Below are 17,843 nucleotides of genomic sequence, written 5' to 3'. Positions count from 1 at the left end.
ATTTTAGATTTGGCATAGACAGCAGGGATTTGGCAGCTAAATTTCTGAAGTGCTTACTGAATCAGAGTGGTTGAGGTTGGAAGGCACCTGGTCCAATACCCTGCTCAAGCAGGTTCACCTGGAGCGGGTTGCCCAAGACCACATCCAGATGTCTTTAGAATATCTTCAAGGATGGAGACTCCACTACTTCTCTGGGAGACCTGTGCCAGTGCTTATGGACACTCACAGTGAAAAAGTGTTTCCTGATGTTCAGACGGACCCTTCTGTGTTTCAGTTTGTGCTCATTGCCTATGGTCCTGTCACTGGGTACCACTGAAGAGACCCTGACTCTGTCCTCTTTACATTGATTAGATCCCTGCAGAGCCTTCTCTTCTCCAGGTCAAACAGTCCCAGTTCTCTCAACTTTTTCTCATGTGTGAGATGCACCAGTTTCTTAATCTTCTCAGTGGCCCTTTGCTGTTCTTGAAAGCCTTGTACTGTGTAGCTCAGAACTGGGCACATAGTCCAAAACTGCGCAATCAAAAAAAAAAAAACCATTGGGTGGGGTAAGCAGAGAAGTAGGTTTTCTGTGTGTCAGTTTTTTCCCCAAATACTTAAGCTTAGGTTTAGCTGTATATACACTTCTTAGAATAGTTTACATGAGGGATCATCATATGTCAAAAGACTTAGCAGCCTAGCTCAAGTTGGATGGACAGACTGAGAAAGTGGGATCTCCTGAGTCTAAAATTGGACTGGAGTCAGACGACATACTTTTTGTGATGTTTTGACGGAACCTAAATATCAGGAAAGTGTATTTTTTTTTTTTTGCATTCTTTCTTTGTTGTGACCTTTGTATTAATTGGCAACAGGATAATTGCCAGTTACTGTTTTCCTAATTTACAAATTTATATTGAATTGGCCACACAGTATGAAAGTTTCTTTCTACCCTTCCTCCTTTATATGTGTTTGTTCTTTTAATAGGCATTAATTTCACTTACAAGGTCAGAACAATTTGGACTGAGGTTCTGATGAATCACTCTCCTCCTACACCATTTTTTTCTTTCTTTTTTTCTGTGAGGCAAAGTGCCTGGTTTTGACCTGTAGTCTTTGTGTTAAATGGGTTGGAAAGTTAGCTTCCATTAAACTTAATATTCAGAACTGCTAAGTGTTTTTCTGTCCTCTGTCTCCTGCTGCTGATGTGCAGTTTTGATTTTGACACAAATTATAAATGTCAGAACAAACTGATGAACTCACTAAATTATTTTGTATTGGGTACATTTAAATTGTATTAAGGGGGAGGAAAATGCAGTATTATATATTTGATTTGGCTTTTACCTAAAGCATTCAATTTTCAAAGCAGTAATTGTTGCAGGAGTTTTTATTTTCCTTTTCTGTCCCAGAATCCTAATTTGATTTTTAAATATTAAGAAAATGTTTTCTTTTTGTTTTCATTTTCAGAAGAAATATTTTTAACTGGAAAAGATAATAAATAATAAGTTGTCATACTAAGTTTGTTCTTCCTGGTTAATTTCAGCTATAAGTGAAAACTTCGAAAACAGATTTCACCTCAGTCTTTTGAATCTTTTAAAATTTTTTTGAGGGTGTTATTTTCATATTGCTAATATTTAAGTTATTAAGTAAATGTGCTGTTCTACAGGATATCTTCTTGGTGGGCATGTAGTACGTTTTTTCCATGGCCATGATGAATGTTTGACAATTCCGTCTACAGATCAGAATGATTCACAGCACAAGTAAGTGGTGGTACATTTTTATACATTTCCTTCTCTCAAAAAAGAAATAGATTGTTGATTGTCAGTTGCAATCTTTAATTAGGCAGTGACATTGTTACAAGAAGTTGAGACCTACTAAACAGAAAATCAGTCATGAGTTCTTTTATTGCTGAAATTCAGGTAGTTGATTTCCACTGAGATTTCAGCCTGTTATGTTGTTTGTCTTTAATATGTACTACTATAAGCAGAGGTAAGCAAACATTAGCAGGGAAGATGGTAATTTTTTTTAAGAAGTCCTAAAAAAAATCTCTGAAAGTTCAGCCTCTACAATGCCTTTCATATTGTATATATTTTGTACCATTTTGCAAGTTCTTGCTCTCTGAAATGTGATTAATAGTTTAAGATAATTAAATCATATTAGCTAGACTAAATCACTTCTGTATTAAACTTAAATCTACATTATATATCATGTTGATTTATTATTTGAATTTAACTTTGCATGTTGCTGATAATAAAAACCACAGCAAGCTAATCGTTTTGATACACAAAAAACCCACCATTAAAAATCCTAACAAATAAGATTTCTATATCCATTGTGGCAGATAAGTTATGCTTTTGGTAATATGATAACAGAAGTAACATTCAGTTATGTCAAGTAAAGTTTTCAGTTCTAAATTTTCCATTTTTACATTTCTGTGGAGTAAAAATGTCTTCAAAGCCAAAAGAAAAACCAAACTGAATGTCAGAAAATTTCACCTGATGAATTTTTTTAATTGCTGTTCTCTTCATATATGTATAGAAAAAAAAGATAGAAAGTTTGCGCTGAGTGTGAAAATGTGCACACCTAGTATAAAAATTCTAATGAAAGTATTAGGATCTAGATACCTTGTGTGGAACAGATAACATATTCAGACTAATTTTATAAATAACTAGTCTTTATAAGGTTAGAATAGGTGTCAAGCCTCTTCAGTATGTTCAGAAATGCTGTACTTTGCTATGGCTGTTACCTATCTAGAAGTCAGATATAGCTCAAACCAAAAATAATTGTTGTTCTTAATATATATTTGGAAGTTCTGCTTCCATTTTTTTTACAACTATGTAAATAACAGGGTAAAATTAAAACATTCATTTTTCTGAAAGAAATCTATGTATTTATATTCCTAAAATAGAATAGTGTGAATGCTCTATTGAACATTTTCAAATGTGTGATAGTGATATGATGTGCTATGATTGATGATTTGGAGTTGTCCTATCTTTTGGTTTTGTGAGCTACATAATAGACAAAAGGCCAAGTTTGTACTGTATCATAGTTGTAGAAGCCATATTTACCTTATACTAAACAAAATGAATACATGAAAAAAACCAAATAGCAATAGGAACAGGAGAAATAGCTGTAGAAAAAGTTTGTTTTTATTTCCATGTCTTTGTTTAATCAGTTCTATGCATTCCATTAGGACTATTAAATTAGTGAAGTTAGACAAGAGTTGATAATTTCTCTTTTCATAGAACACACATTTAATTTTCTGAAGGTTTCTGTAGAGAATACTCCTTAACAATTCACACGGTGACTATTTGCTGCCAAGAATCTTAAGGTCTTTTATTACAGGCCAAGCGAAAATACAGGGGACGGACTTATTGAATATCAAAAAGGCAGGCTTGGCAAAATCTCAGAATAAGATGGATGGAATAAAGAAGATGAAGAAAGTGTTATATAGATGATGTTGTGTAAAAGCATCAATTCTCTTTTACCTGTAGTTTTGTTACTGTAAGAGCAGGTCACTAATGCTAGTACAGTGTTGCACAGAGAAAAACTAGAAAAGGTTTCCAGAGTTTAAGTAGTATAGGAATTTAAGAAGTATAAAAGGTGAACAAAGACATATCTATGGTATTCCTTCAGTGAAGGAATGGTTGAGTTGGGCCAAGGAGAGATAAAGGAGGTCAAAGAGAATGGAAATGAATTATTAGTTTTGAGCTTAACTAGGAATAGGTCGTTAGAGTCTGCCAAAAGTAACATCAGTAAGGCTGATGGGAGCAAAGAAGATTGCAAAGATCTAGGATGAAAATGGGAAAGAAAAATTCCACTCAGGTGTGTATTCAGTATGTCATAGAATCATAGAACAGTCCAGGTTGAAAGGAACGTTGAAAGATCATATTCATAGAGTCTGGAAATGAAGATTAATTGATTGCTAGGTTTTTTTGTTGCTATTTTGATTCTAGAGTATCAAAAACATTGTTATGAAAGACAAGATGTGTAGGAAATGCTATACCTTTACAGTGAGGAATATCTATTCTTACTCTTATGGTGCACTATCATTCAGAAATTTTTGAAATCACCTGTATGTTCTTAAATGGGGCTCCTAAATAATGTACAGGTGTAGATCTATAAGTCCATCATCTTATAAAGATACTGGATGTAAATGGTTTGTCACATTCCAGTATACTTCATGTTAATATATTCTTCCTGGAACGTATTGGTGTTGGTCAAGAAGCAGAATATCAGATAAATTAAAACCTTAATTGTTCTCAATAGAAGAAAAGTTGTAGAAACTCTTGCTCAGATAAGAAAAACACAACTTTATTTCACAAGTTGAGTTCCAGGTTCCATAGATGCACGAGAACAATGCTAAACAGAGACTATTTTTTTTCCTGTTAAGTGTTGAAAAAGGAAAAGAATTTGACAATCTGAAAAGCCAGTTAAAATTCTGCATTTCAAAATGCTGCTTGAATTCAGAACAGGCTGGATAACATCTATGTTGGGAAATTTTTATGTATGCTTGTGAGCATTCAGTCAAGTTTGCCAGATCAGGAAGGCAGATTTTAAATTCCCTTGCTGCACATTTTTTCAGATACATTAGTACAATAGAAGGTCTGGCTTCTGTGCATGCTTGGGTGGATTAGTCCTGTTCACAGGAATACATGTAAGAAAGTTTTTTTTCATCTTTCAGTAATCATTCATGTCTTGTCATCCAAGCATCAGAATTTGTATAATCTTTCTCGTATATAATGGAAGTAGGAAATATAATGGATAATAGGAAAGGTTTTGATCTGAAACTCAGGATACATAGAGCATTTTTTTTAATAATAAAAGCCTTTCACTACAGTACTAATAGCTTCCTAAGACCCAAATTACAATTTGAACTTTTTTTTTTGTACCTTAATCACATTATGATATAGTAATTTTTCATTCTGCATTATTCTGTGTTTTTCAGTTTGACTGTCTTTATGGTTATTTTAATTAAACAAGGAACAGTGGAACTGTTTTCTTAATCTTTCTTCACCCCTTCTTTCATTTGGGAAAGGGAAGAACAGATTATATGAATTGCCATTCTTACCTGTAACAAAGGCATAACAAAATTTATCATTAGAAATTGATGAAACATTTAGGAATAAGCATGAATAATATAATCTTGCTGAAAGGTTCAACCAACCTTTCCTTTAGGTATCAATAAATAAATATATGAACAGAAAGAACCACTGCCAGAAAAATACAAAAAAGGCTGTCTTCCAGTTTTCTAAGGAAAATTATAGAACTCAACAAACTTCTGGAAGTTTGCTGTGCTTTTGAAAAGAAGCTAGTGAATCAGTTTGTTCTGCATCTGGGATAAATTTGCTTGTGTGTCTGAACACTTCTCTCTTGCTCAAATTAGGAAGGAATGTACTGCAGTAAATTACAGTTATTAAGAATGTGATTATCTTATTGGTTCTGCCTGGAGGGCTCAGTTTCTGACCACACTCACAGTTTACACATAGATGTCACTCTTTCAAATGAAGATGTAGGCATAGTAAAAAGTAATTGTGTCAGCCTCTAGTACTATTTTGCTGTGTGAACAGGTTTCTGTTCAGTTAGAACATCCATTGAACATTTGCTACCAGTAACAGAACATTTCAAGTTATTGTATAATGATGGTGCAGTAAACCCTTACATAGTACAGTATGGAGGATAGCTTGGGAGTCCCATTGTAAAAGCAAGGCCTTCACACTAATAGAATTTTCCAGTAGCAGTAATGTTGCAGATAGTAGCCTAAAATGTATAAAAGAAATTAAATTTACTTAGTTAAGAGATTCTTAAAATATTTTAAAATAGGTAAGGTATACATCAAACTCCCCAAATTATTATTAGAACTTAAAGTATTTGATTAGGAGTTCATTATTTTATAAATTTTTACTGTTGCATAATGTAAAAAATACAATCATTTTAAAATTACTAAAAATATTGTTAAAAATTACTTAAAATACTCTATGTATCCTGAATTTCAAATCAAGACCTTTCTTCTTATCCATTGTATTTCCTATATCCATTATATCTGAGAAAGGTTATACAAATTCCAACACTTAGATGACAACTCATGAATGATTACTGAAAGATGAAAAACTTTCTTGCATGTATTCCCGTGAACAGGACTAATCCACCATAATGCATATTTGTATTGGGTTATTGAGTAGAATGTTAGTTTCGCCACCAAAACATGTCACTAACCCCAACCAGTAATTCAAGAAAACTAGATTATATCAAAGGCTGAATCCCTTCACTTGCTGTTTTTTATTTCTCTGAGTTTCCTAAAACTAATATATAATTTTATCTGTATTATCTGTTTTGTAAGGATTATAATACAACATCTTTGTTTTATCACCACCATTTTGTCTTTTAATAAGAATGTTAGAAGTAGTTCTAGGAATTAAGTCTCTGATGTTGTATTCATTCAGATAATCATTAAAGTATGCAGATGTGTGTACTTATTTTAATGTTGTGTTTATATGTATTTAAGAACATTAGCAATTTAGATTAATCTCTTGGGAACTGTATGAATTATGTATTTTTGTGACTGCTTAAGTAACAGCAAAAGTTTCTTAGCCACTTTGAAGGCAAAGTATTTTATCAAGTCCTGAGAGAGAATAGCTTAATGGAAATAGCCTAACGTCCCTGAGACATTCAGATTGTGTATCATGCTCTCACTGATGAGTAGGAATCTTTTGTCCATTCAACTCCATCTGTTCAGCTAGGGAGAAGTGAATCCTATATGGTTTACAGAAGAGTAAGTTATAAATACTATGTAGCACAAATAAACACAAGAAGATGATCTTCTAAATCTTTTTTGTAGGAAAGTACTTTATGAAACTGGAGGAGCTGGTGTTCGAGCAAGGTCTTTGTGGAGAGTAGAACCTCTTCGAATAAGGTGCTGATATTTTTTTACCTTTTTTGTTAGCAACTCTTGTTATGTTAGCAGCAATTTGATTGTTATAGACTCTTAAGGCGGAACATGAGTAATATCTTTGTCCTGCTATATGATATATGTTAATATGTTCACTGTCAATAATAAAAAGTAATCTTCCATGATATAATCATATGGGAAATGTCAGTATCTTAAGACTTTTTGTTTGTTTGTGTCCCATATCAAAAGAAGTGTTGCCTATGAGATGTATCTGTTAGAGACATTGCTTCTGTCCAAAAGTAAAATGCTTTCCTAGTTTTCACTTGGAATTTTAGAAGCATGGGTGGAAATCAGAACAGTAATAACCCTCATGGGGTTTTTTTCAGACTCTATCTCCCTCCTAGGTTATTAGCTATCTGTTAACTTGTTGCAAATGAAATTTCAATATATGCCATAAGGGTATACATGTTTTAATTTTGATGGCCTTCTGAACTTTATATTTGTTTTACTCTTGGTGTGTTTGTGATTGCAAATGAAGTACCCTCATATAGCAACAGAAATGCAGGATAGATCTTTGGAATGTTGAGTCCTCACTCAGGTTTGATTTATTTGTTTAGGCAGTTAACTGAAATACAGTAGTTAATTTACACTTTAGTATTTTTCAAAAACATGTAGGATTTTTCTATGGACACCATATGTAACACCCTAATAAGACAGACAGTATAGTAACAAGAAAATTAAAGCTATACTCCTTTCCAAGGTTCCCTTTGCAAATATATTGTTTTGCATCTGTTTTAATGCAATGTTTTAATATTTAAATCAAAAGCAAAAAGAAATATATACAGTACATTCTATTTTCTGAACATCCTTTAAAGCCCAAAATAGAAATATTAGTTTTGCTTGCTTCATAAATTATTTTTTATAATTTATTAATTTAGCTGGAGTGGAAGTAACATGAGATGGGGACAGCCTTTCCGTCTTCGACATATTACAACAGGGAAGTACTTGGCTCTGAATGAAGATGAAGGACTTGCAATGTTAGACAGAGAAAAGTCAGACACAACATCTACTGCCTTTTGCTTTAGAGCATCAAAGGTAAATAACATCAACAGAAATTTGTCTTAAATCTGGAGCTCTCAAATACTAGAGCTGAGTTGGTTCAATGACTATAAATTATTGTTAATTTTCTAAATTGAAGCAATTGACAGGGATTATGCATTTAAATACAAAGGTAAACAACCCGAGTTGAGAGTAACAAAGGTTTACTTCAGGGAAAATAGGGATGATGAATAAACTTTAGAGTAAACTAAACTGTTAACAGGTTAAAAAAAACAAGACTGAAACCAATACAATGCATGATACAGTAGTTTAATGTGAATGCTTGAATCATTATAGTTGGACACAATCTCATTAGAATGTTATTCTTTCCAGCTCTATCTGTCATAATTTAATTCGGCTGAATTCAGTTGAGTTGGGCAAAATTCTGCCCTTGCTATTCTTTGTGCCGTGTGTTGATAGGTGAATCACAAGGAAAATGTAGTCAGTGATTTCTAAACCATATGTTTTCAAACTGGGCTCTTTAGTGAGCTCCTAATTACATGCTACCAGCTTTTTCATCATTTCCAGCTGAGAAAAACAGTGAGAGAGAATGAAGAATGATTATGGAGATAGGCAAAATAAATAACTTTTTTCCAGAAAGTGAAAGGTTTTTACACCGAAGATGATGAAAAGTTGTTATGTGCTTTCATGATATTACTTATAAATAGTTGCCATAGCTGCCACAACAGAGTTTTTTATTAGTATGAGAAGTTAAATGTTCCATGGAATTCTGAATGCTATATGGTCCCGTGAAGGGCAGTGAAAAAGAATCTTTAAAGTTAGATATATACTATATAAAATCTAGCATTAAGGGTCTTGACAGATGCTAGACTTTTGTTAGCATAATAAAGCAAATACTTCTTTTCAGCATGTTTAAAATAACAATGTTTATTTTATTAGTGTGTCTGCATATTGACATGCCAAGAATTTTTATTTTAACCAATTAAAGCAATTGAAAAACTATCAGGAAATTTCCTTAGATTTCTGGATGCTGACCAAATAGTGTTTGTTTTTTTTCTTCAGTGTAAAGGCTATGCAGTGTAGATCGTGCATATGATGTTGTGCAGGGACATTTATTACAGCTATAATTTTTCCCCATTTTTGGCAAATCATGGCACCCTGGTAAGGATGGTGAGTATGCCAGGAATGCTGCAATTACTAGTTTAAAATTGTGCTCAAATTCCTATAATGTACTCACTGCCTAATTGGACACCAGCTGTCCTGCAATTTCTTAATATTTTATTCTATGCATATAAATGTATAAATTTTAAGTATATGAATTTTGTGTTAATGTATGCATACTCATAAAATAAATAATTTGTTGCATTGAATAGACATACTCTATACTAGGCACATTAGTGAAATTGGTTACAATCCACAAAATGACTAAGGTGAAATACAGTAGTAATTAATTATGCAAAAATCAATAATGACTGTGTAATGCATTCATCCCTTCTGCTGTGTTTAATACATAATACAGTTGTTAATGTACATTTTTATCTGAAATAAAAGTTCAGTGTCTCATCATACTAGGATTTGTGCTGTCCTATATAGAAAAGAATATTTTCATGTCACAACAGGTTATAAATTTGCTTTTGCCTGTGCCAAGAATAAGAATAGTTGTTTATTGTCTGGTCAGGTGAGAGCTGCACTGGCCTATGGGTAGACACTTGAGTGTTTTCAAAGGTGAGGGGAACAAGCAGTGTTAACTTTTCCTGCAGAAGGAAGGGTGAGGTTTTGGAAGCGAATAAACCCCAAAGATTGATCTGGACTGTAAGAAGGAAAGGACTCTTAAAGTGCTGACTGCATACAGATTGAGGGTAAAAAGAACTGTAGAATAGTTAGACTAGATATGTGCAACTGTGATTTTCTTAATTTCTGTACATATGTATTTGTAAACCTTTGTTTTCTCTTGTTCACTTTTTCAGTGAAGAAATATTTTCACTTGCCTGGTCCTTAATATGGCATGAATTAAGGGAAATTTCAAGATAACTGTCTAATACCTTCTATGCATCTGTGTACAGATCCTTAAAAATAGGGTGCTGGAACACCTCGCTATTTACAGCACACTTGTCCTTTAGAATCATAGAATAATTCTGATTGGAAAGGACCTTGGGAAGTCATCTAGTCCAGCCTTCTGTTCCAGGTGTGGTCAACACTGAATTTGGACCAGATTGCTCAGAAGTATCCAAAAGGAAATAAAACATTTCTCCATCAAGGCATTCTCTCCAGTTTGGAAGGCAGCAAAAACGTTTTTGTGGAAAAAGATATTATCTTTGTCAGTAGGCAGAGCTATGTGGAGTATATCAAATCCCCAAGGCTTCACAGGAGCATGTAACACATAACTTAAAGTCTTATTTTTCCAACAGTTGTTATAGAGACCCTCTTGTTGAAAAAGCATACCTTCATCCTCAGTATTGTTACAACCACTTCAGCAGTCTTGTGTGTTCCTTGCTTTTCAAAACTTGTGGTTACATTCATAATGTATTTACTTTCACTGTTTTGTTTCCTTTTGCTGGGTAACACTGGGAATCACAATAGGTGTTTTAAATTCTAAAATTCAAATTAGAGTTTTCCTTAATATGTCCTTACATAAATAACAATGGAAGGGAGCTTTTAAAAAAGCAAAAGAATATGCTGAAGAACATTATGGTGCTGATTTCAATGAAAACAACATATGCAGTATATGTCTATTTACTGCAATTTACTGCAAACTAAGCTTACAAGAAATTGATGGAAAACCCCCAGAATTATGCCTTTTCTTGGGTTTAATATGGAGCTTACTTTTGACAAAGTTTTAAAATGTCAACCTTTATATTTTAAGGCAACAGTTCTGTAATGCCTTGTGACCAAGAGGCAGCAGTTTCCCTACAGCAGATGGAATCCTGTTTTGAAATGGGATGTTCTCATTCCAACACAGAACTTGGCTCGGAATACTCTGCTGAGCAGAACCTTGATTCTACTTATAAATTTATTTGAGAATAAACACAGTGAAGAACAAGAGCATATTTAATAATATTTGTTTATTTAAAAATTGTTGAAACCCAGAATTAATATTTGAGATTTAATATTTTATTTTCATGATGGTATCTACAATTGACAATGAAGAAGTTATTGGTATATTCTGAGTAAGTAACATTCTGACACATTCAAAAGTCACAGATGACTCATGCAGAAGGATTTGATATCATTTTAATATTACTGCCAGCATGTAGCTATCTTAGGGGCTCAACATGGTACTAGGATGTCGTAATAGTTTAGTAGTAATCATAAAGTTTCATTTGTTTTTGGTATAAGAAGATAAGTATTACACAGTCCTTTACCTACAATTGTCTCTAAAAGTTCAAGTATTTATTTGCAAGTTTATATTTTATAATTACCCTTTCCCAGTAAGCACTGCATTTCAAATACAGTATTAAGCTATTTGATCTACTCATTTTATATGGGAGGAGAAAGAAGATAAAATTAAAATCACCTTTTTTTTCCCCTTGCTTACTGGGGTGTAGAAATGCATACAGCAAAGTATACCAAGTACAGTAAGCCCGCTAGCAAGATATGTATGCTCAATATATCAGCCCTCTGCTTTTATGTTTGTAGACCTTTAGATCTTTTTCTTTAGTTAAATTGCGGTAGCCTGTGGCAGTACTTTTAATGCAGTAACAGTGCGCAACACCGAAAGATACAATTTTAATTGGCTCATGCAGGTTAGATTTAGCAAGAGTTCAGCAGTCAGGTTGTCTTACCATCCTTAGGGGTACGTAAACAAGCCATTCAGATATCAAGAGTTTTCTCTGCTGTATTTTTACAAGATGACTGCTGAAAAACCATTGTAAAGACAGTTGGGTTTATTTGTCCTGTTCACGCTGTCGTTCCTCACCTTCCTTCTATCACATAGGAATCTATGATTCTATGAATTCTTTCTTTTCTAAGTATTGCTCTTCTTCTAGTATATTAAATATCTTGTGAAAATTACATCTTTGACAGCTTTGCCCTCAAGTTCCTTTGTTCACTACTTCTTTCTTTTTTTATTTTTTGTTACTGTTATTTTTCCTCTGACATCCTCCAAGTTCATGATGTGATTTGTTTTCTTCCACTTGATTCATTCATGGCCTGAGGGAGTTAAACTGAGAATAGGTTAGGAAGAGAGGGTTTTGAAGGGGAAAGTGTTTGGGTATTTTGCTGCTAAGATACATACAAATATAAAGACAAAAGATATTTTTTCCTCTTCTCCCAGATAATGTTATCTGACTATACCTTTTAGCTGTTACAAAATACACCCTTTCTTTGCACACTGCTGTCAAATGACTGGACAAACTGGACAGAACACAAAAACCAACACATCACAAAGAGGAATTTATGCCGTATTGCTTAAAGTGAGAACAGCCTTCAGCCCCCAAAATAATTCTAAAGCTTTATTTCTGAAATTAAAAAAATCTTGGTTTTTCTTTATGTTTAATGTTGTCAAAAGGATCAGTATCATTCATTTTTTTAAAAACAGTAATTTAATTGGGATCACTTGTTACAACATTATGCTTTCTTTCATTGAAATTTTCTTTGATGCTTGATTCTTGACGCAGATGTAATATTTGAGAAAAATGTTTTAATATTCAGGGTGCTATGTTAAGCTAAATAATTAATTGCTGACAGTTAATGAATTTCTGCTATTTTCTTATATTTTTCATTTAATGGCCTCACCGTAAATGTGTATCGAAAGGGTTCATCTTTGTATGTGGTAGTGCAGTCCACATAAATATGATGTGACATGATTTCCTCATAGTCTTGATATTGTAATGGTATCCCCAAGGAATGTCTTGTAATTTCATTCTACTTCATCTTGGCATTATAATGCTGTCTGTTTCAACTAAAATTATTGTTGAAATGTGAGAGCTAAATTCCATATAAATGAAAGTAGATTAATATAGTTAAAATAGAACTTTTCTTTACTCTACGGATGTTTTTCATTAAACTGAAATGAAATAAGAGAACCTGTTACATATATAAATTAACCTGTGTCTCAATGTCTAACATATTTTGTTTATTTAGCAACAAATGAGCAACCATCTACACTTCAGGTTAAGCACATCAACATTTGAAATCATAGAAAAAGGATATAATCTAATTACTCTACTTAGAGTTTTTTTGTTCAATCACACACATGCATATGCATCCATAATTTGCTATTACAGATTTTGCTGCATAACTCTGTTCTTATTCCTGAATTCAATTTTGAAAGGAAAACTATTTTGTTTTAAAGAAAAAGATACTTGCTTTTGTGCTGGAGACTTAAAAATCCTCTGGTTGTGAATGAATAATAATGGTTGGGCATAAAAATTGTACTGGGTGTTCCTGTTGAACATTGAGCAATGTCTTTAAAAGATATTTGAAAGCATCCAATTCCTCTTACAAAGAGGATAAATGAAAAAAATAAAATAAATGTAAAAAAATAAGAAATGCAAAAGTAAAATAAATGTAAAAGCCAAATTGTACTTATTTAAAAAATTAATATTTTCTACTTTGCTAGTTGTTGCAATACAGAGGCATTATTCAACAGAAGTTTTTGTCTGCATATACTATTTACAAGCAAAAAATTCTTTAGCGTAAGAATATTTTAACTATATTTTAAAATGTGTTTCTGCTTATTTTTCTTTTTCATATTTAAGCTAAAATTTGAAAATTTTAGTGATATGCAGTTCTACAGACTCTACTAAACTGAAACTTTAATTACATCAGTAACTCAGTTATTGATTAGGTTAGGTTAAATATTTAAAGATTTTTTTGTATATATGTCTTTATATGGTCATGGCTTTTACTTGATTTTTCTTGTTTCAGTGAAAATGATGCTTCAGATTTGAGATGATTTTTAATCAGAATCTGACTAATTGGACAGAAACAGAAATTATGTGAAATGAAATTTAGCTACATCTTAACAACATCAGTAGCATAAACATTGTTCAGCATTGGAATGTGTTTCAGGGTAGAATTCAATGGTTTGTGCTGTTCCAGTACAATGATTAAATGCCAACTTGTATTTTATCTTTTTAGGAGCTAAAAGAAAAGCAGGATTCTAGTCTTAAACGTGACATGGATGGAATGGGAGTCCCAGAAATAAAGTACGGTGATTCAATCTGTTTTGTCCAACATGTGGCCAGTGCCTTATGGTTGACTTACAAAGCACAAGATGCTAAATCAGCACGTTTAGGTCCCTTGAAAAGAAAGGTAATGTTTGAGGGTTTTTTTAATTACTTGTAAAATTAACGTTAGTTGCATAACAGTTTTGGTCTGTCCTGTTTTTTGCTGTTCTACCAGTGTGGCAATTGTGTGTTTAATTGTTTCATGCTGTTTCATTGAAAATGGTGTGAGTGTTTCATTCTAAAAGTGAAAACGTTGGTGGATATTAACATAACTATGTAACTGAAGAAAAACTTTGCCACTAAGAAATGTGTTTAACTATTTTTATTGCCAGAAGAAACTATTAATTTGGGCTCAATTTTTATTTTTGACACTTCAGTAAATTATGGAAGTTCCTGATTTGGATGGTCAAATCACTTTTTTCAAAATCTACATTTAACTGTTTAAGGTCATAAACTTGTAAGTCATTTTAGAGTCATTGGTGTCTTATATTTTCTAATTGAGTATATTGTATGAAATGGCAATTAAATTTGTTACTTAAGAAATGGCCCTAGAAACCCCTCAAGTTTCTTAAGTGATTTTAATGAACAATTTCCTGCCAGAATGTTAGATGTAATTGTGATGTGGCATTGAGAAGGTCTTTCTCTCAACCTTTTGATTATAGAGTACGAGTATATTCTCAATTAGGGGCATATGACCTGTAATCTTTTCAAATTATGTTTACATTTTGTTCAGAATTACAGGGTTTAGTACTAGCTTCACATAGCTGCATCATTACCAAATGATTCTTTGATTCTGTATTCGTACATTTTTACAACTTGAACCTATCGTTAGAACATGAAAAATAAAAAGTTACTTACTGAACAGAAGTTGGAATTCTTCTTCAATTACTTGTATGTATGTACATTCACAAGAAGATACCCATATACAAATGCTGTAATAGAAAAAATGAGGTCCTTAGCACACCCTTGGCACAATCTCATTTATTTAAGCAGCACACATGGTCATAAATGGGCAGTGAGTGTCCAACCCCTTCACTTCTTCTCAGCAACCTGGCTGATCAGAGAAATTCTTCTTTGTATGCCAGTCATTCGGTATTTTTCTTGATAAGAGATTTAATCACACAATTCCTTTCCCATGCCAATATTGGCTATGGGATTCCGTTTCCTCATAGGGTCCAATTTTACTTCTTGAAAAGGCAACATGTAGATTCTTCCTCTGTATTCAATGAAGAATTTAGCAATAACTTCCTGTGAGGTTTAGTATTTTTTTCTCCACTTTTCTGCTCAGCAGCATGGGACTAAAAGAACCTCCATAATTGCCTGTCACTTTTATTCTCCTTTCAAACTGATTCATTCATGTTCAGAGACTCCAGATCTTTTGTTGCCCTCTCACATGGAGAATACTCTCCTGTTAAGTGCCTTCAGACAGAAGAAAACCCAAACCTTCTCACTTCCTGTAATTGATATGCCTGTGGAGGCAAGAAACAGTTTTTCATCCTCTGCAAAATATGGTACTAGACTATAATTTTGTAAGCAAGTTTAGATATATACATCCCTTTAAATTTCATATCAGATTTATTTTTCTACAATAAAAGTGAAGTCATAGCTTTGTATGCATCCTCCACCATGATTTTGTCAGGTTTTCACTTCCAGTCACTGTAATCCTTCTCAAGCTGACCTGTGCTTTTTGTAACATGCCTCAGTAGCACTAGGAGGATTGAGAAGTACCTTATTTTTGCAAGAGGCAAAGGTTGTTTTTTTTTTTTTCACAAAACCTAGCTATTTTAACTGACAGCTGCTGCAAATCTATAGAGGGGAGAAAAAAATTGTGGGCTTAGTTCTGCTATAAAATACTCAAAATGCAAAGTAAAAATTTCTGTTGTTTGGCTTTGCTGTAGTTCAATGTATCTAGTTATCATGCTGTCTTTGCAAGACACTAATATGTAAGAAATTCTGGCATCATTTATGAGGCTTCTGTTGCACGATTTCTGCCAGCATTTTTATCTATTGTATCACTTTCTCTCTGAGCTTTTGGAAACCAAGGGTTCAAGACTCTGCCGGGTAGTGATGATGTTTACACCACTATTCTATTTAATGTTCCTCCACCATCCAGCATGAGTAATGGATGCTTATCTTTTCAATTTGAGAGCTTGCTTCTGTGCAGCCTATGAACTCTTGCAGAGCTCCAGAACGCTAGAGCTCAGAGAACAGAAAAAAATGCTACATGTTTTGAATTCAAGTCCTGGAGACCATTGCTGCAATGGTCAATACCAATGTCCTGTTGTACCTCAACAAGCAAGGCAGTGCTGGATGTTTCTGGCCCTGATCTACGTACTGGAGTTCTAAATAGCACTTTCCTGTCATTGTGGTGTTTCTGAATGATTTAGTTGAGGTTTTGGGTTTGAAGGTTTTTTGTTGGTTTTTTTTTTTCAGAGAAATAGGGAAGATTAGGTCCTTCTAAAAGACTTCTCTCTTCTTTGATCTACTGCATACTTAGGGAGAAGAGTGCATATCTGCTACACAATGGTGAAGGTGCAATTATTTTGCAAGGTGTGGCAGCTTTAATATCCTATCTGTCAAATGTTTTAATTCCTGTACCATTCCTGTAGGTACAAAATCTGGAGCTACATGCAATAGCCTGAGGAAACATTATCTGATTGTCAAATATTTTCTTATTAGTTTTATGATGGGAAGAACGGTTCTTTAGTTATTGTTCAGTTACGAGACCCTAGGACCCTTCTTTATGGAACTAGTGATATTTCAGTTCACAGAGTCACCCACAAGTGTGACTCTATATAAGGAGTACTTGAACAAAGAGGAAAGATGACCATTATGTAAACTAGTCTCCTTTAAGATAATATTGTCAACATACTCATTCAAAAATGTCTTCCTAGTCTTCTCCATCACATTTCCACGGATTCTGGGGTCCAGATAATTCATAGGGTGATGTTTGCCTCTTAAAAGCACTTTCTCAGCATGTTGGAAGGAACAGAGCACATGTGTACTTTGGATCCTGCCAAGTATAGAAAAACATCACTTTCCAATGCTTTGGATACCTATATGACAGTATGTACAAAAAGCTGTTGGTAAATATCCTTCCCATTTGTGGCGGTAACCACTTTTATAACGTTATTAGTTTCTTAGTTAACTATTCAGTGCCTTCAGAATTACTCAGCTAACTAGGAAGTTGGACAACTACTATCTCAGAGCTAAAATATACATTTTTCAGTGGAAAATTCAATAGGTTACATCTTGGGCAAAGAAGCAGGATAACTCACATTTAATTCTTACAAAAGTGCTGTAGGATTTTAATGTTCAAAATGATAAAGATTTGGTTTTGTGATAGCTAAAAATTATGCTGGCTTTTGTGAAATTGGGTATTTATTTAAAGGGAAAAATTAAAAACCCACTGAGCTATCTCTGTTATTGCTTGAAGTTCATATGATGTTCACATCTGGTTCTGATAACAATCCAGCATAATATGTAGAGAACAGTTAAATGAGTCAGAAGTTACTCATACACGTTGTTGCTCCTTTAGTTGCATTCTAATTTTCATGATTTGTCACTCCAGCTTGATTTTCTTGTCAGTAGTCTTTTCATGTTTAAATCCTTTACTAAATGATGCCTAAAATAGTGAAGATACTCTTTCCCTCACAGCCAGAACATAGAAAGAATGACATTTTTTGTTTCAATTGGAAAATATTTGATAATCATATATGTTTAATGAATTGCAAGAGTACATTAAAATGTATTCT

The 17,843-nt window shown here is 33.3% G+C and overlaps 1 protein-coding gene across 1 annotated transcript in view; it reads left to right on the top strand.

The window, feature by feature from the left end:
• Positions 1-17,843, top strand: part of RYR3 (ryanodine receptor 3) — a 254,312-nt gene that overhangs the window by 70,209 nt on the left and 166,260 nt on the right. Inside the window, exons 8-11 of the mRNA XM_074824480.1 lie at positions 1,637-1,730; positions 6,809-6,883; positions 7,798-7,954; positions 14,000-14,173. Of these exons, the coding sequence (XP_074680581.1) occupies positions 1,637-1,730; positions 6,809-6,883; positions 7,798-7,954; positions 14,000-14,173 (500 nt within the window). The remainder of the gene's footprint in view (positions 1-1,636; positions 1,731-6,808; positions 6,884-7,797; positions 7,955-13,999; positions 14,174-17,843) is intronic.

The sequence above is a fragment of the Strix aluco genome, chromosome 4 (genome assembly GCF_031877795.1).
Source record: "Strix aluco isolate bStrAlu1 chromosome 4, bStrAlu1.hap1, whole genome shotgun sequence".
Taxonomy (NCBI): Eukaryota; Metazoa; Chordata; class Aves; order Strigiformes; family Strigidae; genus Strix; species Strix aluco.
The sequence above is the reverse complement of the archived record's forward strand: the minus strand, read 5'-3'. Positions and strand labels throughout refer to the sequence as shown.